A 23,928-nucleotide genomic window follows, 5' to 3' on the forward strand; every position below is an offset into this window, starting at 1 on the left:
AGGAACCATCAATGCTCGTATTTATTTCACAAACAGGACTAGCTTGGGCGGGGCCGTTGGCTCCACGCCGGCCGCCCGGGCAGCGGATCATCGCCCGATCAGTGTTTTTCAGGGGAGGTGGCAGGGTGGAAACGTGTCATTCCAAGGTGGATCTGTGGTGAAGCCAAGCCGTGAGGTTATGAGCGGTCTGCACCAGGGACCCCACCTGCTGACCCCAGGGAGCCCGGTGCCCACCGCTGGGCTCAAGGACCCAGAGACCCACGCTTTGGAGACAACACGATTTTAATCAGGGGGCAGGGCCGGGGACAGCTGCGGAGTGGGCACTGCCACGACAGGCCTCCCTGCGTGCCCGTGAGCACCCCATCCCGCCTGGTCTCCCCATGCGCCCCAGCCCACCCCTCTTTGAGCGTTCAGTGGACAAAGGTCCCTCCTTCACCTCTGAAGGTTTGAGATAAACCTGCATGTGGGAGGCACCATCTCAGAAGGAATATCTTCCAGGAGCTGCAGGAGTTTTGCTCTACGTAGGGGCGGTATTCTAACTGTTCACCCCAAATCTCACTTTCTTAACAAATAGCCTGGTTATTTTTACAAAGTGGTTCTGGTCCTTGTCAGCCATGTCGGCCTTCTAAGCACTGCTGGTTCTGGACCCTGCCCTGATGGACCCCAAACGGCTCAGAGTGTTCACACAGCACCCTGGTGGCTGGCAGGGAAGGGGCCACGCTGCAGGGGTGTGTCCACTGAAGCTGAGATATATGTGTGGTTTCTGTTCACTGGTGTGTGTTTAAAGAAAATGATCTGCCTTTTTTTTTTTTTTTTTTTTTGCGGTACGCGGGCCTCTCACTGCCGCGGCCCCCCCCATCGTGGAGCACAGGCTCCGGACGCGCAGGCTCAGCGGCCATGGCCCACGAGCCCAGCCGCTCTGCAGCATGTGGGATCCTCCCAGACCGGGGCACGAACCCGCGTCCCATGCCCCAGCAGGCGGACTCCCAACCACTGCGCCACCAGGGAAGCCCCTGCCTTTTGTTTATTCGCCCCTCAGTCACCGCATGTGGTCAGCACCCTGGGCTGGTATCTGCTCCCCATCCTCCTTGAACAGCCCCACTCAGCCTCACCCCGGGTACTTCACACCCACCTGCCCTTGTGGCCAGCGGCGGCCTGTGTGGCTGGGAGCCCGGTCAGAGGCCGCTGGGGCCGCCTCAGTAGGTGGTGCGTCGAGGGCGCTGGGGACGGCAGCAGGCACCCTGGCGGGCCGCGTGCAGCCGGAGAGATGCCACGTCCCTGCTTCTCTGCAACGAAAAGCAAGCGAGAGCTCACATCTTGGGTCTGCCCCAGAGATGTCGCCCCGAAGGGGCTGCTGTCTCCCTCCTCCATCTGTCCCTTGAGCTCTATGAGGGAGCCAGGCACCTGCCCACAGTCCCCTGCCTGGTCTGTCATCCTTTCTGTCCTTCCTTCCCCTCTGCCAGGGGCTTGGGCTGTGGGCAGTGCTAGCAGTCACAGGTGTCAAGTGGTAGCCCTGCATCCGCTGACCTCACCCCGTAATAAGGTGGGCCAGGCAGGGCCCCCAGGCCAGTCCCTGGGCAAAGCTGAGCCATAAGCGCCCCACTTGTTAGGTCTTAAAGGGCGAGAGCCCCACCTGTGGTCTCTGCAACCACCTACCTGAGCTGGAGGGAGGCAGGGAAAAGGATGCAAGTGGGCAGCCTGCTTGTGCCCTTCCCCCAGCCACCTCCCAGCCCTCATCACACCGCCTCCTTCTCTCCTGATATGAGCTTGGCCTGGCTGTCGCCAGTCATTCAGTTACCCTGGGTCTCCTGGAACCAGCTGTGGTGGTGACCAGGGCCTCAGTATCCCACGCTAGTACCCCCTCACTCTCACTCAAAGCTGCCTCATGCATCCCCCCTCCCTACTCGAGGACTGGCGACTCTCTACACGCATGCTCTGGGGACACTGTTCAGTGCTTCTGAGATGGTCAACGTGTGGGAGTTGCTCCGCTGGGGGTGGGACCCACAGCTGGTCTGGGGCTGGACCCATGCACCCCAGGGTGGACCTGAGGCCCCATGCCCACACAGCAGCGACACCAGCTGGTTAAAGCATCCAGGGGCTCTGCCAAGATTGGAGACTGATCCGCAGGGGCCCTGGGGGAGAAGGTGACCAGACCATCTTGACTGCCTAGTTTTCTGGTTCCAGACGTTTCCAACTGTGCCCAAGACACAGAGAAAAAAAACTTCCTGTCCTCAAAGTTGTGGCTGCCAAGAGTCCTAAGAGCAATTGACGACAGTTGTCATCAGTGCTCTGGCGTGGATGGGGCTGCCCCTAACCCTCTAGACGTCCCACTAAAGAAGACTCACACCCAGCATCCTGTGAAGACCCAGATGCCCGTGCTGAGCCCACTCTCATGGGCCCTTCAGCACCTCCTTGGAGGACACATACATAATCAGCCTAAATTGGGGGGTGGGGTACACGAGCCAGGCACCCTGGGCTGCTACCCCCACCCTGGCCAGACCTCGGGGCACCTGCCACCCTGTGCGGAGAACACCTTAGGACACGTGTGCAGGCCCCACGCTATGAGAGCCTGGCAGGAGGGCAGACCCCACCGTCAGTGGCTGCCTAAGGGTCCTGCCAATGGCAGTCTGGAAGGCAGCCGCCTAGACCTGCAGGGCCCCCTCATGGTTCCCTAAAGGACACTCCCCTGTAACCCTAAACACCCTTACGGGTAATGACGCCAAGAGGTGTGCTGCTTCCAGAGCTCCCAGCAGATGGAGGCGGGGCGGGGGGCAGGGCAGGCAGCGGAAAGGGCAGGAGAGGTCCCCTCCCCCAACACAGGAGTTTCCAGGAGGGTCTTCAAGCACCACTCTCAGTGGTGATGGGGCCTGGGGGAGGGTGGGAGGTGGAGGCATGGGCCCGGAGCTTGCTCTCCTGAGCATGGAGCCTGCCACGCGCGTCAGGGGGTGAAGCTCTCTGTGTCAGGCAGACAGAGGTGGCAAGGGGGCTGGGGAGCAGGACAAGCAGGCTCTGAGCGAAAGATGACAGGGTCCCTGTCCTGCCTGTGGTCCACCTCCTGGCAGGAAAACAAGAGGTGGCTCAGGGCTTGCCTCGTCACCATTTCAGCTGGGTCCAAATGTCAGCAGGCTGGGGTGGGGAACCTGCAAAGAAGAGCTCAGGCCCTTTTGGAACCTCAGGGACCACTGGCATAGCCATGGTGGCTTAGGAGGAGCAAAAGCAAGCTAGCAGCAGGTGGGAGATCCACCTGCCCCACCTGTTCCCCATGCATGTGGGTGGGGCCGCCAAGCTTTCCCTGCAACGCACGCAAGGCCAGCATGCTCAGCCCCAGGACAAGTGGGTGTGGACCAGGAAGTGGCTGATTACCACATATCCGTGGGAGCACATCTGTGGTCCCAGTTGAAGAGGGACGGACCTTCCCACTCTGCCAGCCCTGCAAGTCACCGTGGGCAGGAGAGCCTGCTGGGGACCATGCTTTCTCACTCAGCGCCATCTGGAGCTCCCAGGGGTAGGAACTTCTTAGGCTCCAACAACTCCAGAGGGAAGCGGAGGCCATGAGCCCAACAGATGGATGGATGATGTCCCCTTGCAGCCGCTGCCTTGATTAGAAAGGACAACACCCGGGGCATGGGGCATGCAAGGTGGTGTTCTCACTGGGATGGCGACTGCCAGGTCCAAGCCCCTGCGTCCCAGCAGGGGCCCACTAGCAGCCACTTCGAGCACCCACCACGGGCAGCAGGAACATGGCTACGTGTCAGCTACCGTGCTCTTCACTCCCCAGAAAACCCAAGGTGGGTGGAAGCACTTCCTTCCCATAAAGCTGGTTAAGGCAGGGGACTGGTATGTGCACATGGCCTGCACCGGCAACAACTCAGCCACATCCATGCCACGTCCCACAGGCTCATTCCACCTACTCCTGAGCAGCTTACAAAGTACACCAACAGGCTTCAAAAGGACAGACACGAATGCCCAGTCTCAGAAAATTAGTTTCAAATAGTTAATCTAAACAAATCAAAACTCAAACTGATGAAATAAAGACCACATGGCAGGGGCAGGGAATAAAGGTAGAAGTCGTCATGAATTTATTATTTACACGGTAGTTAAGGACACAAATACAGTGGTCATACAAAAGCGCAGTTCAGAGACTTGGCAACGGATACACAGGTTGATACAGACATTCCAACTATGTTTCCTGCAAGTCAGGATGGGGAGTTAAATAAGGGGGGGACACAACTGTCCACAACCACACTGCTGAGGACTGGGTCAGAGTCCACTTCTCAAATGCCATCTGGCAATTTCAGGTGGAAACCTGGATGCAGAATGTTGGGGCTGCGGCTGCTAACACCTTGCTGGGAAGGGGAAGCCCACCTCTGCAGAAGGCACTGGGCCACAATGAAAGCCCCCAACTCGCTCTGACCCACGCGAGCTCCCTCTGCACTCCCAGAAACACAGCCCGACCTGGCCAAGTGCCCACACCCCAAAACACTTACAGAGTAGCCAGCTCAGGAATCAGAAAGAAGTAAACAGCTGCGTTCTGTGCCATCAGCAGCAGTCAGGGCGTCCTAGGACCAGCATCCCCGTGCTGGGACTTTGGGGGCGGGAAGGGAAAACACAGCCGTGGACACCTTTTAGGTGCCTATCTTCCTACGAGTGTCCCAGTTTCCAAACAGAACACACTGCAGGGGGATGATGCGAAGAAAGGTGAAAGTACCTACGAACATATATATTGCACCTCGTTTCCAGAGACGGGGGCTCCTGTCTACCGGCCACCACTACTACCTGGTGCCTCTGCTACTGCAAAGTGAGGGAGAGCGTCTCAGGAAACCACCTGGAGCTGGGCTGCCGCAGAAGGTCTTTCTGGGGAGATTCAGCCCTGCTCTGACTCTTGGCCTCTGTGGGGTCACTATGTCCCAGGGAAAGTCACAAAAGCGGGTGACCCTTCACCCTCCTGGACAATCAGGTCATCAGAGTCACCTGCTTCTTGGCACTTCAGAGTGGATTTCCTTGGGCTCGCTGGCCTTTCTGAGCAACGCTGGCACCCAGGGCAGATACCATGGCCCTTGGTTTTGAGCACATAGATATTAACACAGATTAAGGGCCAATCTGCACTGGTAATATTGACAGCCTACTTAGAAAATCTCCCAGATTCAAAAGCATTGAGGCAACCACCACCAAAATAATCACACACGACTCCACGGAGGGGCCCAAGTCTCTCAGTTTGAAATCCTCTCCCGAGGGATCAGCGACACGACGCGAAGCCACAGCTTCTGCAGTCTTCAGGCTCAGCTTCCTTCTCGCTGCGTCTGGGAAGGTCAGATCGGTGGGCTGCTCTGTGGGGAAGCACCCGCTGCGCCCATGCGTGTAGCCAGCACTTTCTAACTGCTCTGATGATTCAAGAATCCCAGCGGGTCTGCAGTGAGCAGGCATTTCAGTTTACGGTGGGGAAAGGAGCATGACAGCCAAAACCAGGTTAATGAGGTCACGAGACACACGGCACACACGGACACACACGTTACTTACACACGCGTATACACGTGATAGAATTTCTGATGAGAAAATCCCTTTTCCACAGTGACCACACAACAAACCACGAGACGCAGACCATGGAAACCCACGTGCTCTGCTCCCTGCCTCACTCCTTCTACACGAACTCCACATCAGTGCCTGCTTTAGAATTCTTTAAAGTCAGCATCTTCAAGACCGCAAAAACAGACATGAAAGAAACAATAAAGACAGATTTCTTCACACAGATTTAAGCCAATAATTTTTAGCAAAATGATACAAAACTGTCTTAACCAAGTAGAAGATCGGTAGTTACAGTAGACTCGGCAGGGACATGGGTGTGCCACCACAGAGGGGACTGAAAGGCTCTTGAATGGGAGTTTGATTCTCTCTGCAACCATCTCACTGCTTTCGTCCCAGCCCCGCTAGAACCAAGTTCATGGGGGCTCAGTGCAGCCCCTGGCGATGGCAGCGCTTGGAGTCTGTCCGGCTGGGTTTGTGTTTTGTTTCCCCCATGGGCGTCGCTGGGTGGGTGGCCTGGAGAGGTCCCGGTGTTAACATTTCGGTTCTAGACCGGGGGCGTGTCACTAGTAACAGAGTAGATCAGCCATGCATTGTCTGCCCTCAGCAAAAAGGAGAGTTCTCATCGGTGCACGACAGACTGCAGACCACTGGACGCCACCCGACCGGGAATCTGTCGGAGCCAAAGCACAGGAGAAGGTCAGCGTGAGGCCAGAGGAACGGAGCCGGTTGGCCTTGGGCAGAAAACACCAGTGACAGTGCCCTGGTGGGGAGGGGGCAAATGCCGCCTAGCCCCTCTGGACACGCGCACCCCCAGCTGCTCTGGAAGGTCCTTCGAGTCCAGGATACGTGCAGCAGAAAGAGTGACAGGAAGACGGGGAAGGAAGAGCCATGCAGGCAAGGAGGCTGTGGGGCCGCGAGCTCATGATCAGTCAGACCAGAGTCCAAGCGGGCAAGAGATGCTTGCTCCCAGCCCCCCTTCCTGGAAAGTAGCCTGGTGTTCCAAAAACAGGGACCAGGCCCCAAGCGGGCACTGGGACTCCACGTGGGGCAAGACGTGAAAAGCATTTCCCATCAAGATGTCCCCAAGAGTGCAGTCACGTTACAACTGCAGCTGGTCTCCCACCACAGCACCGAGTGGACAGAAGCTGCAAGCCCTCAGCCGGGAGGAGCCACAAGAGTTGCCACCAAGAGGGGAGCCTGGCTTGGATGCCCAGCCATGCACCAACGGCAGTGAGCGGGTGGCTGTGGCTGATGGGTGAATACAGACGAGAGCGTGGTGGACAAGATGCTAGGCAGAGACCAAGTTCAAAAAGAAAAACAAACGAGGAGGACAGAAATCAGTGCTAAAGGAAGAGAGATGACAAAGCCGGGACAGCAGGGACCATCAGGAGTGTCTCACGCAGCAAGAGTGCAAGAGCCCCTGCCAAGCGCGGCCCCCACAGCCAGCATGACACGACACACGTCCAGCGACCGACCTGGAACCACGCGGCCCCGAACCTTCTGAGGCCCCTGGGGCCACTGGAGCCGAGACTGGGCTCCTGCTCCCCACGCCGGCTCCCAACTGGAGACCACAGCAAAGGCCAAAGGCCAACAGACAGGATTCTGGGGTCACCCCAGACTGGACAGCCCACCACAGCTGCTCTAGAATCCACGTGAGGAGAGGACCTGGGCCAGGGGCCTTGCTCTACCTGGGGCACCTGGCATGCAAGCCCGACCCCCTGCGTGCTCTCTCAGGTCGGCGAGCGGGCGGCAGCTCCCACCCCGCCCGGCGCCTGCTGAGGAGCCCCGCCGTGAGCACACTCACCCAGTGCTGCCTTCCGACGGGGAGACGTGCAGCTACTTGCCGTGATGTTCGAAAGGAATGCTATTCTGAGGTGGGGGGAAAAGACAGCTGTTGGTAAGGGTTACGCTGGCCGGACCAGCACGTGAGGCCCTCCTGTTTCCGCAAGCACTGCCTCGCCTTGCCTCAACCAGGTCCATGACCACTGGCCAGGGCCGCTCGAGGGGACCCAGGGACACAGGAGCTCAGTCTCGCCTCTCGAGAGTGGCCCCTGGACATGCAGCCGCTGCTGCTCCTTGAGGACGGATCTGTCAATGGGGCCAACAAGGGAGACGCTTCCCAACTCTCACGTAGTAAGAAAACTGGATACCCAGACGGCAGCCCCTCCATCAGCTCTCGGGACCAGCAGCTCCCCAAGGCCTGTGCTTGGCAGGTGGAGAGGACACCACCTCCCTGTGACTAAAGGACTGGACACATTTCCTCACTGACACAAGGAAGAGGACACGGTTGTGGACCTTACTTGGGGCGCAGGAATTAAAACGAGTAAGCCTGAAGGAAAAACTGGCACCACGGACCAGCATCACGTTCTACCAATAGCACTGGATGGAGGAGGCCCTCCTCACAAAGAGAAACATGACAAACAGGTTCATCCACCAGGAGCCCTTCAGTCTTCACATTATTCCAGCTGGAGAGGCCAGATTCGCAGGCCGGGGTCAGGGATGTGGGGACTGTGGTCCCTGGAGAAGCACGTGGGGGCGAGGAGGAACGGCCAGGACAAGCAACACACATGTCACGCCCTCCCACCTCCAGCTGGACAGGGTCGGCAGGGCCCTCCCCCAAGCAGGCGGGCGGCTCTGGGCACTTCTGAGCTGAGGATGAGCTACTCCTTTGCACTCGGTGCATTGGCACAGGACGCAACCTCTCCTCTTCGAGCAGCAAAGAGGAAGTGGGTAGGAAGCAGCCCCCGCCGGGCCACAGGAAGGCCACTCTGTGCACACGTGGGTCTGTGCACACGTGGTGCCGCCCCCTGGACTGGTGTGTCACTGCCCCTACCTGCATCGTATCTTTGCGGGGGAGGGCGATGAATGGAGGCCACAGAGTTGTAAAAGCTGGAGCAACTCTGACCACGCCCTTGGTGGACAAGAGCCTTTCAGAGTCTCTTAGGAAGAGCGCCTGGAGGATGACCAGAAAAACCCAAAGGACCGAGCTGTCCCCAGGATGGAGGCCCCCGGGGACACGCCCTCAGGGGCTTTGTCCTCAACATGAAGATCCTAAGGAAACCCCCAGGGTGACTAGAGTGCTTCTTTTGGGAGAGGATACCCCCAAATCGAATCTCTTCAGAGACTCCCCGCAGTGCTCAGGCCCACATGACACTTCTTCGTATGGAAAGCAGAGAGAGAACCAGAGAACAAAGACACGTGATTTTGAGGACAGACTCTGGAGCTGCGTGTGGTCAACGCTCATGGGTCGGTGGCCTGAGGGGTGGACACAAGCCGGAGAAGAGGCTAGACTAGGACCCATAACTACCCGGCACCCTCAGAACCCTCTACCTCTGCCGTTTCCCTCAACGATCCTCAGAGCAAAAGACATTTTCTTGTGTTAAAAAAAAAAAGTTAAGCCTGTCCCTTCCTTGGTCCTTGATGGCTGAGGTGTTCCAGGGCCCTCAGCCAGGCCCACTTGGCCAGGGGCAGCAAAACACCTCCCAGGACCTGCTCCCAGCTGCTGGCTCATGCGTTCCAGGGCTCATGGAAGAAACACGTTAAGCCCTTTCCGTGTCTTGTGGTCACAGAGGAGGGGTGTGGGGCCGGGAGCCCTAAGAGGCCCAATCTCATCACTCTGGCCAGACCCGCTGAGCCCCACAGTTCAAACGACCTGCATCTTCAGCCTTTTTGAGAGAAAATTACCATATAAGAACCCATTTCTAGTAGAATTACTAGTAAATTAGAAGTGTTTGCTAAAAATACTATTTCACTTGATTAAAGAAAACTGGTCAGGAGCACTTCCTCTGCCTGGGCACACCTTGCTCCTCTGCCAGGAGACCAGCTGGACACCACAGGACCGAGGTTCTGGGCAATTCTCACAGACCCTGTGCCCTCCTGATCAACGTGCTCAATCCACCACATTCAGCAACAAGCTACACCTACTGCCCAGCAAGCACAGGGGGAGGGCAGGGCGCTAAATGTAAACCTGAGGCATCGTGGTGAAGCAGACGGATGCTGCCCCAGTACCTGGCCAGGACCTGGGCTTCGGCCATTCCTGAACTCACCACCTGCCCACCCAGCAGACGCCACCGGGTAGTCCCGGCCCCCACAGGACCCCTGCCCACCCCCACTGCCCATGGGAGGAGACCCTGAAAGCTAGTTGAGGAAAAACGTCCGCAAGCAGGTAAAGAGCTGCTCTGCTGAGGGAGGCGCGTCAGTGAGACAGAAAAACAGCAAGGAAAGCCAGACGGGGAAGACGACGTGGGTGGAGGAGGCCCCGGGGCCAGGCCCTGCACCTCTGAGCACACTCGCCTTGCCAGAGAGAAGACAAACGTCAGAAGGGGCATCAGAAGACAGGAACGCACAGTACGTCGCCAAGTGCTGGGCATGACACTGCAGAGTGACCGCCGGCAATATGCCACGCCCCACCCCCCCGGGTTCTCTGCTGGGGGAGCACCTGACCAACGAGAACGAGGACAGAGTCCCAAAGGCTGGAGGTGCCCACGACAAACGGCGTGAGCAGGCTGGCGTTTCCAGTCTACCCAGGGAAGACGGCCAAGCCTCCAAAGCTGGCTGGGGGCTGGGGGCCACACGGAGGGCAGCTGGAGAGAAAAGGTCCCGTGGCACATCCCAGCACAATTGCGGGGGGGGGGGGGGCTGGATGTAGAGCCCTTACCCCACAAAGCTTGTCACAGAGGCTCTCAACCAACGGGCCAAACTGCGAGGGGCACAACATTCCCCCAATGGTTAAAACACCCAAAAATGGGGAGAAAGGGAAGGCAGGAAAGAAGGAAAGCCTTCGAAACTATCATCCCACTCTGCCTGGAGCCCGTAAGACCAGACCAAACATGGAGAAGCCAGAGGCCTGCAGCGCCCAGCCTGGGTGAGATCAGGCGCCGGCCCGCGGGGCGCGTACCTGTGAGGTGGACATGCGGGAGGTATCTTGCCGGCCCGTGAGGTCGGACGAGGAGATGTTGACTGGGGCACCGCGGTGCAGCCGCATACTCACTTTCCGCTCTCTTTCCATGCCGGACACGGGCCTAGGAGAGGTGTTCGCTGGAGGAGAGGGAGACAGGGGCGAGTGTGAGGCCTCGGAATGCAGCCCCACGCTCCAGCACGGGGTCTCTCCTTGGGAACCACGTCTAACAAGGACCCTCGGCTGCCTCGGTGTCGGGCACAGGACAGGCTATTGTACCCTAAGACTAGGCCGGCACCACAGGCTCTGCTGATGCCCCGGGAGCGAAGCACCAGGTGTCCAGTGGGAGGGCAGCCGGCGCCTCTGCCTACAACACTTGTCTCGACAGGCAAGGAAGAGGCTGGAGAGGTTTGTGGTGGAGGATGTCGTGCCATGAGAAGGACAAGAGGCAAAGCAACAGAGCTCACAGGGAACACAATCCTTCAAGAGGCCAACGTCTGGGAAACACATTCCCGAAGGCACTGTCCCAGGGCGTTCCCTGGACTAACTTCGGAAATAAGAACTGGTCAGAGTAAGGATGCACATGTCTTCACCCATCAGGCACTCCTGCCTAGACCCCACGAGGTCACACACTGGAGTGTCCAGAACAAGTGACACTCAAAACAGAACCCCCACTGCCTGCAGAGCAGGGGCCGGGGTGCAAGCTACAGCCCCGGGACCACTCACCAGTGTGTGAGGTAGGGGTGAGGGGGGTGGGAGGAGCCACCTCCTGTGTCCCCCTCAGCCGGCCCGAGGCCGTGGAAGGGAGGCCGCGTGTGGCTGGATTTCTGGAGTGTCTCAACCGCTCCTCTCGGTCCCGGCGTTCCCGCTCAGCATCGTCAGCCGCCCGGCTGGCTCCCTACAGAGGAAAGAGGGCGAGACCAGAACTGAACTGGGTTTGGTGAAAAACCACCTGAGGCACTTGGCTGCCACTCGAGAAAACACAGGGGCGTGTGGGACAGTCTGCCCGCAAAGCCGTCCACAGCCTCGCAGCAAGCCAGGCGCTCTTCCCTCTGGGTCCACGCATGGCCTGTCCCACAACCGTGGGAGAGCAGAACCAGGCTTCTCAGTCTCCTCTTCCCAGCACAGCAGAGGAAACCCCCACCCCATCGCCTCAGCACCCCCTCAGAACCCAGACACCAACGGCACCTCGCGGCCCTCTTCTCTGTGACCATTCACACGGGGATGGGAACCAGCCCAGGTCAGAGGTGGCCCAATGCGGCGACAGTTGGGGGAGTCTGTAAGGCAGGTGGGAGGGACAGCATTTGGTTGGCTGAGGGGTCCAACTGGAGCCCAGACGCCCGGGCCAGGCCCATGTCCTGTTGGTGCACTTGAAATAAGGAGGCCAGCAGCCAGGCTCATCCCGGGGGGCCATGTGGTGGGTACCGCCTAAGCTAAGCTAGTTACTCCCAGAACAAACAGCTAGTTACACTTTCAGTGAATATCACACCAGAAGCACGGGGACATTTGATTTTAAGTGGTAACGCTAAGATACCTGTCCTAGTAGAGGTCACATCCTAATTACCAGCGCTGTAAGGCAAGAGTCTGAAAACTGCAGCCCACGGGCCAAATGCAGCCACACCTGATCCTGCAAATACGGTTTTCTTGGCACAGTCACACCCACTCACTGCCGCACTGCTTGGGCAGCTCTCCAGTTACAACACAGAGTTGAGTGGTCGCACCGCTGTGCTGACGGCAAAGTTAAAATTATTGACTGTCTGGTCCTTTACAGAAGAGATTTGCTGAGCCCCTCGGAGGGATGACAATGTTAGAACAAAGAACTTATTAAAGTGGCTCTGGCAGGAGGCCCACCCTGATGTCCAGACTCCAGTAACCTGCAGCACCACTCCCAAAGGCTGTCCTTCGAAGGCCATCCTAACAGAGGGGCCTGGCACCAGGATGGCATGGGCGAGGTCCAGGGCAGGCTGGCTCTGCGGGCTGGCCCCCGCTCTGGGAGGCTGCAGCCCCCCACCCCTACCTGGTCCCTGTGTGAACACCCCTGCACCTGTTAAGGTCATGGGACAAGGCTTCCTGTTTTGCACCCTCTGAAGAGGAGGCTCTGCTCCTCCATCAGATTTTGTCACCCTAGAAACCAGCCCATTTTTGTTTTAAGCTCATAGAACACATTTTTAATGAAAGAGAAAGTGGAAATCAAAAAAAAACTGGAATTCTGGCCGTAGTGTTGGAGATTAAACAAACTCACACAACAGATTCAGGGACAGGCGGCCTGTTTTAGAGAGGAAAACGAATTAAAGTTCAAGCCCCTCCACCCCCAGCCCCCGCAGTGTGCGTGCACACAACACAGGCTCACACTTAATGAACGAACTGGGTGACAAAGGAAATCAACTGTAAGTCTAGCTCATCACAAGGCCAAACGCAGACCTAACACACAGCGCCTCCCAGGCCACCCACCCCCTCGGAGGCCGGGCCTCGGCACAGCCTGGTAGGGGGAGGAGGAGGGAAGTCTTCACCCAACCCGGCGACAGCCACACCCCGTTGACAAGGAACTCACAAGCCAGAGCAGCCACAATGTCCTTAGGATGGATGATGATGATGATAAAATGACCTCAGCGTCCTAAGTAAGAACCTTGGTCTGGGCAGACCTGCACTGTGGACATACCTCAGGCCCAGGAACCTCACAGCCCCGTTGCAGCCTTGAGGTGCCTTCTTCACTTGCCAACACGCATCTGGCTTCTCAGAACCCCGCGTGCTCCCCGTGTGGCAGCCATGCCTCCTGAAGCCCCACCCCGTGTAGCTCCCAGGAAGGGACGGCAGCAGCTAGTGGCCTTCTGCTGACCGGCATGCCCCTTCCACGCTGAGCAGTCAGTGAGCTGGGGGCGCACTTACGAATTTGAGCATGTTCCAGTCGAACACGTAGTCATAGGAGAAACCCTGGCGATGGAACAGGTTCCTGAAGAGCTGTCTCAGGTATGAGTAGTCAGGCTTATCGTCAAAACGCAAGGAACGGCAAAAATTCAGGTACGTGGCGAATTCAGCTGTAAAACACCATGAAACTCAGAGGTAACCGGCAGTACCCCTGACTGGGAGCCAGCATGGCGTCTGTCCACAAAACTCTTGACCACTCCCAGCCACCCAAACAGAGGGTGTGAAAGCTGGAACCTGAAACACCGAGCATGCTTTGAGGAAAGAGGCTGAGAAAACTGAGCACACAGAGCATAAAAGAGTTTCATCTGAGGCATTTATCACAGGGGCAGTCCCACAAAAACAAAAGGAAAACTCCCTGAGTTTTACGGCTCAGGAAGGTAGAGGAGCGCCAGGGACAGAAGGTTGAGGCCAGTTAAAGGGCAGGCCACCTGCTCACTCTTCACCTCCCCAACCATGCAGGACATCAGTGGGGCCTTAGCAGCCAGCCTCTGGGGGACTTCCCTGGTCCCTTTCCCAGAGCCTCACAGGCCCCCATCCTCCCACAGAAACACAGGGTTGGCTTGCTGTCCACCTGAGGACACTCACAAGGGTAGCCTTTACACAACACCTCAATGGGAGTGGACATCTTCTTCTCACTGATCCTCTCATACTTCTGCCTCTTGGTAGCAGCCTTCAGGCCCTGCCAGGGCAGCGAGCCCAGGTTGAAGTACATGAGCACGTAGCCCAGAGACTCCAGGTCGTCCCTTCGAGATTGTTCTGGGGAGAGAGGACAGTGGGTCAAAGCGGCAAACACCCCGCTTCCTGGGGATGAACTCAGAGCCACAGGGAAGGACACCTGGATTCCTTGTTTCAGCACAAGTGCCCCTGCTGTGCTGTTCAGAGACGCACTGCCACCTATCAGGAGGCCCCAACACGTGCCTGTCTCCCCACATCCCACAAGGTAAGGTCTCCAGGCCCGGACACCAGCCTCTGCTACAAAGGTTTGACGCCAGCCTCCACACCCAACATGCTAACCACCCTCAGGGCCCCCAGGAGGCTGTAGGACAGCCGGGCCTGTGGCCGGGGCAGGAGGGCTCACCGATGCCGAGGTGCGTGTTGATGGAGGCATACCGCGCCGTCCCGGTGAGGTTCTTGTTCTCGCGGTAGGGGATGTGCTGGTGGGTGCGGGCGTCCCTGTACTTCTTGGCCAGCCCGAAGTCGATGATGTAGACCAGGTTGCCCTTCTTGCCTAGCCCCATGAGGAAGTTGTCCGGCTTCACGTCTCGGTGAATGAAGTTCTTCGAGTGAATGTACTCAATACGACTAATCTGCAGGTGGAGAAGCAAGGGTGAGAGGTTGAACCCCAGGCAGTAGCCTGGCGGAGGGAACCCGGGGAACTCAGGCCCACACGCAGATGCACCCTGCCCGCCAAGGGTCACTATCTTTCACAGTTAACGAGCTTCCATGTTCTCCCTGTGCACTAACAGCACAGCCCTGAAGGCCTCATCAGACTGATGAATCTAACCGAGCTTGTGCTGAGCACGCAGGCTGCCCTTCACTTGAGAAAAATGAAGTCTTACCATTTGGTCAGCAAGGAGCAGGACGGTTTTGAGACTGAACTTCCTAGAGCAAAAGTTGAAGAGGTCTTCCAGGCTGGGTCCTAACAGCTCCATCACCATGACGTTGTAGTCCCCCTCAGCCCCACACCACCGGATGGTGGGGATGCCCACTGCAAGAGAGCCCATGTCAGTCTGCCTCCCACGCACCTGCACTGAGGGCACCTGTGCCCACGACGCCAGCAGAGGACTGGGCAGGAGCAGTCAGAGGGTGGGAGGCCGACTTCACGGAAGGGGTGGGACAAGGGGCTCAGGAGGAGGAGCTGCGCTCCCTTCCATGCCCCCAGTCTTCCCGTAACTGACATCCTGCACCAGTGCGATGCTTAATTAGTGCTGATACACCGTCATTAACTAAGGTCCACACTATTCAGGTTTCCTCAGTTTTAACCTCATGCCTCCTGCTACTCCAGGACCTGTCTTGGACCCCACATGACATTTACTCACCACATCTCCTCTGGCTGCTCTTGGCCGGGATGGTCTCTCAGACTTTCCTGGTTTGAATGACCCCAATGGTTTGGAGGAGGGCTGGGCAGGGATGTGCAGACTGTCCCTCTGCTGGTTTGCCTGATTTTTTCTCGTTATTACTCTGGGCTTGGGGGAGGGAGACCACAGAGGGAAAGTGCCCTTCCCACCACATCCTGTCAGGGTCTGTGCTCTCAACACGACTCCTCACCGTGGCTGTGCCCTTAGTCACCTGGCTGAGGTGTGCCTGTCAGGTGTCTCTGCTGGGGAGTTCCTCTCTCTCCCCTTTCCATCCTGTTCTCTCTGCGGGGACGTCACCACGTGTAGCCCACACTTAAGGGGGGGTTTGGGCTCCCTCCCGGAGGGCACAGCCATTTATATATATAACTTGGAATGCTTCCACACAGATTTGTCTCTTCTCCCCGTTTACTTATTCGGTATTTTTTCCTCTCAGTACGGACCCATGAGTGTCTATTTTATACTCTGGTCTGTACTCCAACACTATGTCACTCATTCTGTTGCTCCAAGCATCCCAGCCTTTGTTGCTCCTCCGTGGCTCCTGTGGCCCTTTAACACCCCATCACTGCAGGCTCTGTTTGTTTTGAGCACTGCCTTCCTTTCTGGCACTATAAGATCCTAAACAGGGCTTCTCTGGTGGCGCAGTGGTTGAGGGTCCGCCTGCCGATGCAGGGGACACGGGTTCGTGTCCCGGTCCGGGAGGATCCCGCATGCCGCGGAGCGGCTGGGCCCGTGAGCCATGGCCGCTGGGCCTGCGTGTCCGGAGCCTGTGCTCCGCAGTGGGAGAGGCCACAGCAGTGAGAGGCCCGCGTACCGCAAAAACAAACAAACAAACAAAAAAACCAAAAAAAAAAAAAAGATCCTAAACAGTTTTAGTTTTGATATCAACGGGGCAAGTTTTCATTTTAAAATACATTTGCACATCACGTGAGAACAAATTTAACAAATCGATAGGTTATAAGGCATAATGTAACAAAAGCCTGTGGCCCACCACACAGACCAGGGACATTCCCAGTAATTGCATCTACTTTTACTCCCCTTTCCTCCCACACCTGCACCCCCCAGACAACAAATACACAGGACTGTACCCCTTCCTTGTTTTTAGTAAAGTGAGAGTGTGAGCTATGAAATACTCCACTTGGAGAGGACAGCACACTTCATCTATTCTTCCCTCATCTACACTGTTTAGGGTTGCTTTCCCCATTATAAACAGTGCTGCTAAATACATTCTTATGTATGTCCGCTGGTGAAAATTCTCACATGTGAAATTCTTGTTCTTAGCTAGTTTCTCCAGGTGTAGACCTAGAAACACAGGGTACAAATTATCTGACTATACAAGATAATGTCAAACTGCTTTCCAAAATAAATAACCCACTTTACAACCCCACCACAAATGAATGAGTTCCCGCTGGATGCAAGGTCTCGTCAGAGCTCTTAATTTCTATCAGTCAAGTGGTAGATGGAAAATGGTGTCTCACTGAACTCTCAATTTGGATCTTTTTTCATTATTTATTGGCATTACATGTTTCCTCTTCTCTAAAATGTCTATGCATATCTTTGTCATTTTTTTTCTATCAGGGTGTTTTTTTCCTATTTATAGCAGTTCTTTTATAAATTCTGGCTATTAAACTATTATCTTTTTTATGTGAGGAAAATACCTTTTCTCAGTTAATGACATGTTTTTAATTTTCTTTTGGAGTCTTTTGATGAGAAGAGATACTAAATTTTAACAAACATGAATGTATCAATCTTTTCTTTTAAGAGTAATGTGTTCGGTATCTTACATAAGACACCCTTCCCAAACTCAGTCAGAAAGAGATGCTTATTATATTAAGAGTACTTCTACTTCCAGCCAAGATGGAGTAATGGGGACCCAATTTACCCTCACATCCACAATAACCAAGAAGAGAAAAGAGAACAAAGAACATACAGAAAGACATAGATTTTCTAAGACGCTGAACATGAGGCAATGAATGACACTGACACCTGAGACACGATGAGCCCAGACTGCCCAAGTCCTGCCTGAGAGTGTGAGCAGAGAAGCAAAAACTGAGCAGATGAAAGTAGCATCGTCTCATAACTAAGCTGAGGAAGAATTTGAGGATCATTAAAATACCCAGCACACAAGAGGGTAATTCAGTGTCTGGCATCCAAAGATTACCAGATATGCCAGGAAGCAGAAAACGTGATCCACACTGAGATCAACAGAAACTGAGTTAGAATCATTAGAGAAGGGCAATAAAAGTTACTATAAACTATAACTGTATTCCATGTCAAAAGAAGTTAAACAAAGGCACAACATGACAGAGATATAAAAGACCCAAATCGGGCTTCCCTGGTGGCACAGTGGTTGAGAGTCCGCCTGACGATGCAGGGGACACAGGTTCGTGCCCCGGTCCAGGAAGATCCCACATGCCGCAGAGCGGCTGGGCCCGTGAGCCATGGCCGCTGAGCCTGCGCGTCTGGAGCCTGTGCTCCGCAACGGGAGAGGCCACAACAGTGAGAGGCCCGTGTACCGCAAAAAAAAAAAAAAAAAAAAAAAAGACCCAAATCTAGGGACTTCCCTGGCTGTCCAGTGGTTAACACTCCACGCTTCCAATGCAGGGGGTGTGGGTTTGATCCCTGGTCGGAGAACTAAAATTCCACATGCCGCGTGGTGCAGCCAAAAAAAAGAAAAGAAAAGACCCAAATTTAACTTTCAAAGATGAAAACTACAAAGTCTAAGAGGAAAACTACACTGGGTGTGTGATTAACAGCAGACCAGACACTGTAGGAGAAAAAACTCGTGAACTTGAAGGCACAGCAGTAGAAACTACTGGAAAAGCCAACACGAGCTTCAGAGCTGTGGGACAACATCAAGGTACCCGCCGTCTGTAACTGGAGGAGAGAGGGGAGGAGGGGGACAGAGGACACACTGAAAGAAAGAGCTGAGAAAAACGACCCACAGATTCAGGAAACTCAACAGGCCCCAAGCATAAGTACCATAAAGAGCACAACATTGACATAGCTGACAGTCAAATCGCTCACTAGTGATAATACGAACACCTTGAAAGCAGCCAGAGAAAAAAGACACGTTAGAGCACAGTGGAGGAACATCTTCCAAGTGCTGAGAAAAGAACTGGCAATCTGCCGAAAAACACCTCAGCAGAGACAAAATGAAGACATTTTCAGATACAAAAAGTGTGACGAATCAATCACCAGCACTGTGACATATGTAAAAGGATGTCCTTCAGGCAGGAGGCAAATGATGCCACATGGAAGTCTGGGCCTACAAAAAGGAATGAAGGGGCTTCCCTGGTGGCGCAGTGGTTAAGAGTCTGCCTGCCGATGCATGGGACACGGGTTCGTGCCCCGGCCCGGGAGGATCCCACATGCCACGGAGCGGCTGGGCCCGTGAGCCATGGCTGCTGAGCCTGCGCGTCCAGAGCCTGTGCTCCGCAACGGGGGAGGCCACAACAGTGAGAGGCCTGCGTACCGCAAAAAAAAAAAAAAAAAACAAAAAAACCCAATAAGAAAAAGGAATGAAAAGCAATGAAAATAACAACATAAGTACATAAAAAATTATTTAAATTTAAAAGATATGACTGCTTAAACAAAAATAACAACACACTGCAATACTTACAACATGTAAATATAAACACATGACACCATCACGCAGGCAGGTGGGCAGGTGGAAGCCCACAAGGTCAGGTTCCTCTGCATCCTGCTAAAGAGATGACAGACCCTAACCCAACCACTAAAGTAACAACAGAGAGATAGTGACAGAATTCAACAAAGGAGATCATCACAAGAAAAATCATTAAGAAATGTAAAAAATACTTGATTAATCCAAAATAAGGTAAAAAAGGAGGGAAATGAAACAAAGACCAGATGAGACAAAAACTAACAGCAAACCCAATCCTGTCATTAATCACACTGAATGTAAACACCGCAGGTAAGGCACACTTTCTCAGATTAGACAGAAAAGAAAGGACCAGCTATACTGCCCTGCCCACACCAAACACCCTTCAGATACAACTAGGTCACAAGGAGGACAGTGTATCACACCAACATCAGATAAGAGAGCAGAAGGGCTATGTCAGCATCAGACACAGTAGAATGTGTAGAGGAATACTTCCAGGGATATTACCAGTCATCTCACAGTGATAAAGGCATTGACTGATCAAGAAAACATTATTCTAAACATTCACACAGCTAACAAGAGAGCTTCAAAATACATGAGGCAATACTGCAAAGAGACAGAGACAAATCCACAATCTTACTAGAGACGTCAATCATCCCTCTCAGTAGATCACACTTTTTTTCTCAGGTACGCAAGGGGCATTTATCAAGACAAACCACATTCTTGACATAAAACAATAAAGCTAAAAAGGATTCAAGTTATACAATGTATGTTCTCAGAAGACAGTGGAATTCAATTAGAAATAAACAACAGCTCTCTGTAAAATCCCCAAATATCTGGAAGCTAAATAATACAGTTCAAAATAACCCATGGATCAAGGAAGAAATCAAAAGGGGAATCAGCATCTGAACTACATGAAGATGAAAACTTATCAGGATTTGAGATGCTGCTATGGTAGGGGGAAAATTTATAGCCGCGAAATGTCTATACTACAGAAAACAGATCAATGATCTCAGCTTCCACCTTAAGAAAATACTTAATTAAACCCTAAGCAAACAGAAGTGAAATAAAAGATCACAGCAGAAACTAATGAAACAGAAAACACAGAAACAACAGAGAAAATGACAGAGACCAAAGCTGTTTCTCTGAGAAGATTGTTGATAAATCTCTAATCAGACTGATCAGGGAAAAAATAGAGAAGGCACAAATTACCAACATCAAGAATGAGAGGGAATTCCCTGGCGGTCCAGTGGTTAGGACTCTGAGCTTTCACTGCCGAGGGCCCAGGTTCGATCGCTGGTCAGGGGAACTAAGATTCCACAAGCCGCATGGCGCGGCCAGGGAAAAAAAAAAAAAAGAATGAGAGGTAACATCACTGGATTCTACAAATATTAGAAGTCTAGTAGGGAAATGTTATAAACAGCTTTATGCCAATACATTCAATAACTTAGATAAAACAAACAAGTTATTTGAAAGACTCAAACCACCAAAGCCCTTGTATGCTGCTGGTGGGAACTAAGTACAAGCAGTCTCGCAGTTTCTTAAAGAGGAAAAACATTCGCTTACTTTTGGTTCAGCCATTCTACTCCAAGTCACTTACTCAGGAGAGAAAGAAATGAACGTCCATATGAATATCTACACAAAAGTTCATAGCAGCTTTGTGTGGAGTACCTGAAACCTGGAACCAACCCAAATGAACAGGTGCAGGGACAAAGAAACTACCCACACAAGGGAGTACTTCTCAGCAATAAAAAGGAGTAGCCATTGATACACACACAAAATCTCAGAAAAAGAACACACAGTACTACTCCCTGCACAGGAAACTTTGGGAAATGCAAACTAACCTATAGCAACAGAAGCAGATGACAGAGGGCGGGGGTAGAGGAACCACAAAAGGACCCAACAAACTTGAAGGGCGATGGATGTGTTCGCTGCCTTGATTATGGCAATGGTTTCATGAGAGGACACAGGCAAAACTTCTCAAATCACACACTCAAAACACATGCAGTTTGATTCACCTCAATAACGCTGATTTAAACAAATCAAAATGTTTTAGTCTTCCTCTTCACACTGAAGTCACCTGATCCACCTGAAAGTGGAGTTTGGGGTGAGGGGAGGCAGGACTCCCAGAGACCTCAGCACCGCGTGTTCACAAGGCCCCCCACACTGACCGTAACACCTCTTCCTCTGAAGTCAGAGTTCTGTGGCCACGAGGGTCTTTGTGTCCGGAGTGTGGGTGGCACAACACTGCAGGTGACCACACGTGACACTCCAAAGATGGACACAGTCCACACTCACATTTCCCCAACTGCATGTCCAGTAACGTCCTTCAGGCTAGTCCCCCTGCCCAGGGTACAATCTAGGACCATGCACCACCATGTTTAAGTCTAGAACAGTTTTTCAATCTTTCATCACAGAGACATATTTGAAGAGTTCAGGTCAATTTTGAACTGTCCTAAATTTGATTTGCCTGATTGCTGGTTCTGATCACCTGTCAGATGGAAATCTGCCAGATTTCTCCACCAAAAGGTACTTTTCTCTGTTATTGTAAGGTTTTTTTGGCCGCAATGCGGCACACGTGGGATCTCAGTTCCCCAACCTGGGATTGAACCTGGGCCCTCAGCAGTGAAAGAGCAGTCCTAACAACTAGGCCGCCGGGGAATTCCCGTCTTTGTTATTAATAAGTAATCTGTGGATGAAGCTTTGAGGGTAGTGTCAATACTTAAGTTGTACGTTTGCATCCACCTTTGATTACCGTCCAAACCAATCAATAATAAGTGCCCACAAAGTGGTGACTTTCCATTTCTGATTGTTCCTTCTGCCTCTCTGTGAAGCTTAATGTGTGTGTGTGTGTGTCATCGTGGACTCAAGAATTCTCCTCCCCTCCTCCATGTGTTATGTAAATTTAAGGATTATTTGTTCTAGTTCTGTGAAAAATGTCATGGGTAATTTGATAGGGACCACATTCACTCTGTAGATTGCTTTGGGTAGTATGGCCATTTTAATGATATTCATTCTTCCAATCCAAGAGCATGGTGTATCTTTCCATTTCTTTAAATCATCTTCAATTTCCTTTATCAACGTTTTACAGTTCTCAGCATATAAGTCTTTCACCCTCCTTGGTTAGGTTTATTCCTAAGTATTTTATACTTTTTGATGTAATTTTAAAAGGGGTTGTCTTTTTACCTTCCCTTTCTGATATTTCATTGTTGGTGTAAAGAAATGCAACAGATTTCTGTATGCTACTCTTAGATCCTGCTACCTTTCTGAATTCGTTATCATTTCTAGCAGTCTTTGTGTGGAGTCCATATATAGAGTTATATATATATATACATATATATGTATATAGTATCATGTCATCTGCACATAATGACAATTTTACCTCTTCCCTATCAATCTGGATATCTTTTATTTCTTTTTCTTGTCCAACTACCGTGGCTAGGACTTCCAATACTATATTGAACAGAAATGGTGAGAGTTTCCTCCACGTGCTATAATCCGTTGTTCATTTTGAGGCTTCAACTGTCCCAAATTGGGGCAACAGATGCCACTTCAAGCTCTCTCCCGTGTCCTGTGGACTCATGCCCGTCAGTGTCCGAGCACTTCTTTCCTTTCAGCCACATGCTCCAGATTCGCCTTCCTTCTTCCTGCCTCGCCCTGGAATCCGGGCTCCTCTCGGTGGGGAGTGATACTAGAAGCCCAGCACCCAATTGGGTGCTGGGTCGTCACTAGCGCTTTCTGTGAGTGTGGCATTTGCACCTCAGTCAACCTGGCCCTTCGCTGCTCTGCGGATCCATCAGCCTGTCCCTGGGAGGAGAGCCCTGCTGGACTCTGACTGGAATCCCCTGAGCAGCTCTGGGAGACATCTTGCCGAGTCTTCCTCTCCATGAACAGAATATCTCCACTTGCTTGAGTCCTCATCAGCGTTCTCCAATGAAGTTTAAAAATTTTCTGCATGCAGGTCACACCTGGCTTAGGATTTATTCCTCTATACTTACAGTACTTTAAGAATGAAACTTTGGCTTCTAGACTCCTCTGGGGCCAGCAGCCACCTGACCAGGGATCTGGGCTCCGCTACTGTGGGCTCTGTGTCCAAGAGCTGCTTGCAGGCAGCTGTTCCAAGGAGCCAGCAGAGCTGCTGTGCGGTACTGGCACCTCAAAGTGGGTCACCATGCACCTGGTTCAGCTTCCTATCCACGACCACTGGGGTCACACTTGGCCTACAAGTGGATGTCTTTGAGCCCCAGAGTCAGCTGCACACAGAGGGCTTCCAGAGCTTGAAGGAGGGAGACGCAGTGGAGTTGACCTTTCAGAAGTCCCCCAAGGGCCTGGAGTCTCTCCAGTTACCAGTCATGGTGGGTGTTCTGTGTGGGGAGTGAGAAGCACCAGAGGGCAGAATTGAGCCACAGTGGGTGGCACTTTTCGCGATCACAAGATTTGAGGTACACAGTGGCAAAAGCAGGGAAAGGGTGGGTAGGGGCACTGCCACCCCTATCACGGCATCCACCCACTTCCCTCTTGGCAGGGGGAGGGGTGAGACAGAGGAACCCCAACCATGCTCCGTGCAAGTGCTCGAGGGCATGAGGGAAATCCCTCCAGAACCTGCTTACTTATCGGTCTCCACCCCCAAATTTCCAGCTTTTGAAAGTGGCCAGGATAGGGAAGTGTTTTCCTTTTAAAGGCTATGTAATAATAACACTTCCTGTGTCAGAGTGAGAAGACTGAGCACAAGACCAAAGCACAAACCACTGCTCTCTGGGAGAGTCTCTCAGGGCTGAGGCAGGGCTTCCGCTCCTCCTGACCCACTCTTGGGACAGGACGCCAGGCTGAGAGCACAGGCAAAGGGGTGGCTGGCGACAGCTGCAGACCTGCTACCCAGCCCCCTC

The 23,928-nt window shown here is 53.4% G+C and overlaps 1 protein-coding gene across 7 annotated transcripts in view; it reads right to left on the reverse strand.

Annotated features, from left to right (window-relative positions):
* Positions 1–8: 8 nt before the first annotated feature.
* Positions 9–23,928, reverse strand: part of CSNK1D (casein kinase 1 delta) — a 38,605-nt gene continuing 14,685 nt past the window's right edge. For 2 of the 7 annotated variants that reach the window (XM_059996545.1, XM_059996551.1), the window contains exons 3-10: positions 14,905–15,053; positions 14,424–14,652; positions 13,931–14,101; positions 13,307–13,455; positions 11,147–11,318; positions 10,421–10,560; positions 1,133–1,286; positions 9–152 (exon numbers count right to left, since the gene is read on the reverse strand). In XM_059996545.1, coding sequence (XP_059852528.1) covers positions 1,197–1,286; positions 10,421–10,560; positions 11,147–11,318; positions 13,307–13,455; positions 13,931–14,101; positions 14,424–14,652; positions 14,905–15,053 — 1,100 coding nt within the window. In that variant the 3' untranslated portion in view covers positions 9–152; positions 1,133–1,196. Of the gene's footprint in view, positions 153–1,132; positions 1,287–4,056; positions 6,194–7,327; positions 7,393–10,420; positions 10,561–11,146; positions 11,319–13,306; positions 13,456–13,930; positions 14,102–14,423; positions 14,653–14,904; positions 15,054–23,928 lie in introns of those variants that run through there. The other 5 variants (XM_059996547.1, XM_059996548.1, XM_059996549.1 and 2 more) reach the window with 5 other exon arrangements.

Source organism: Delphinus delphis, chromosome 19 (genome assembly GCF_949987515.2).
Source record: "Delphinus delphis chromosome 19, mDelDel1.2, whole genome shotgun sequence".
Classification (NCBI taxonomy): domain Eukaryota; kingdom Metazoa; phylum Chordata; class Mammalia; order Artiodactyla; family Delphinidae; genus Delphinus; species Delphinus delphis.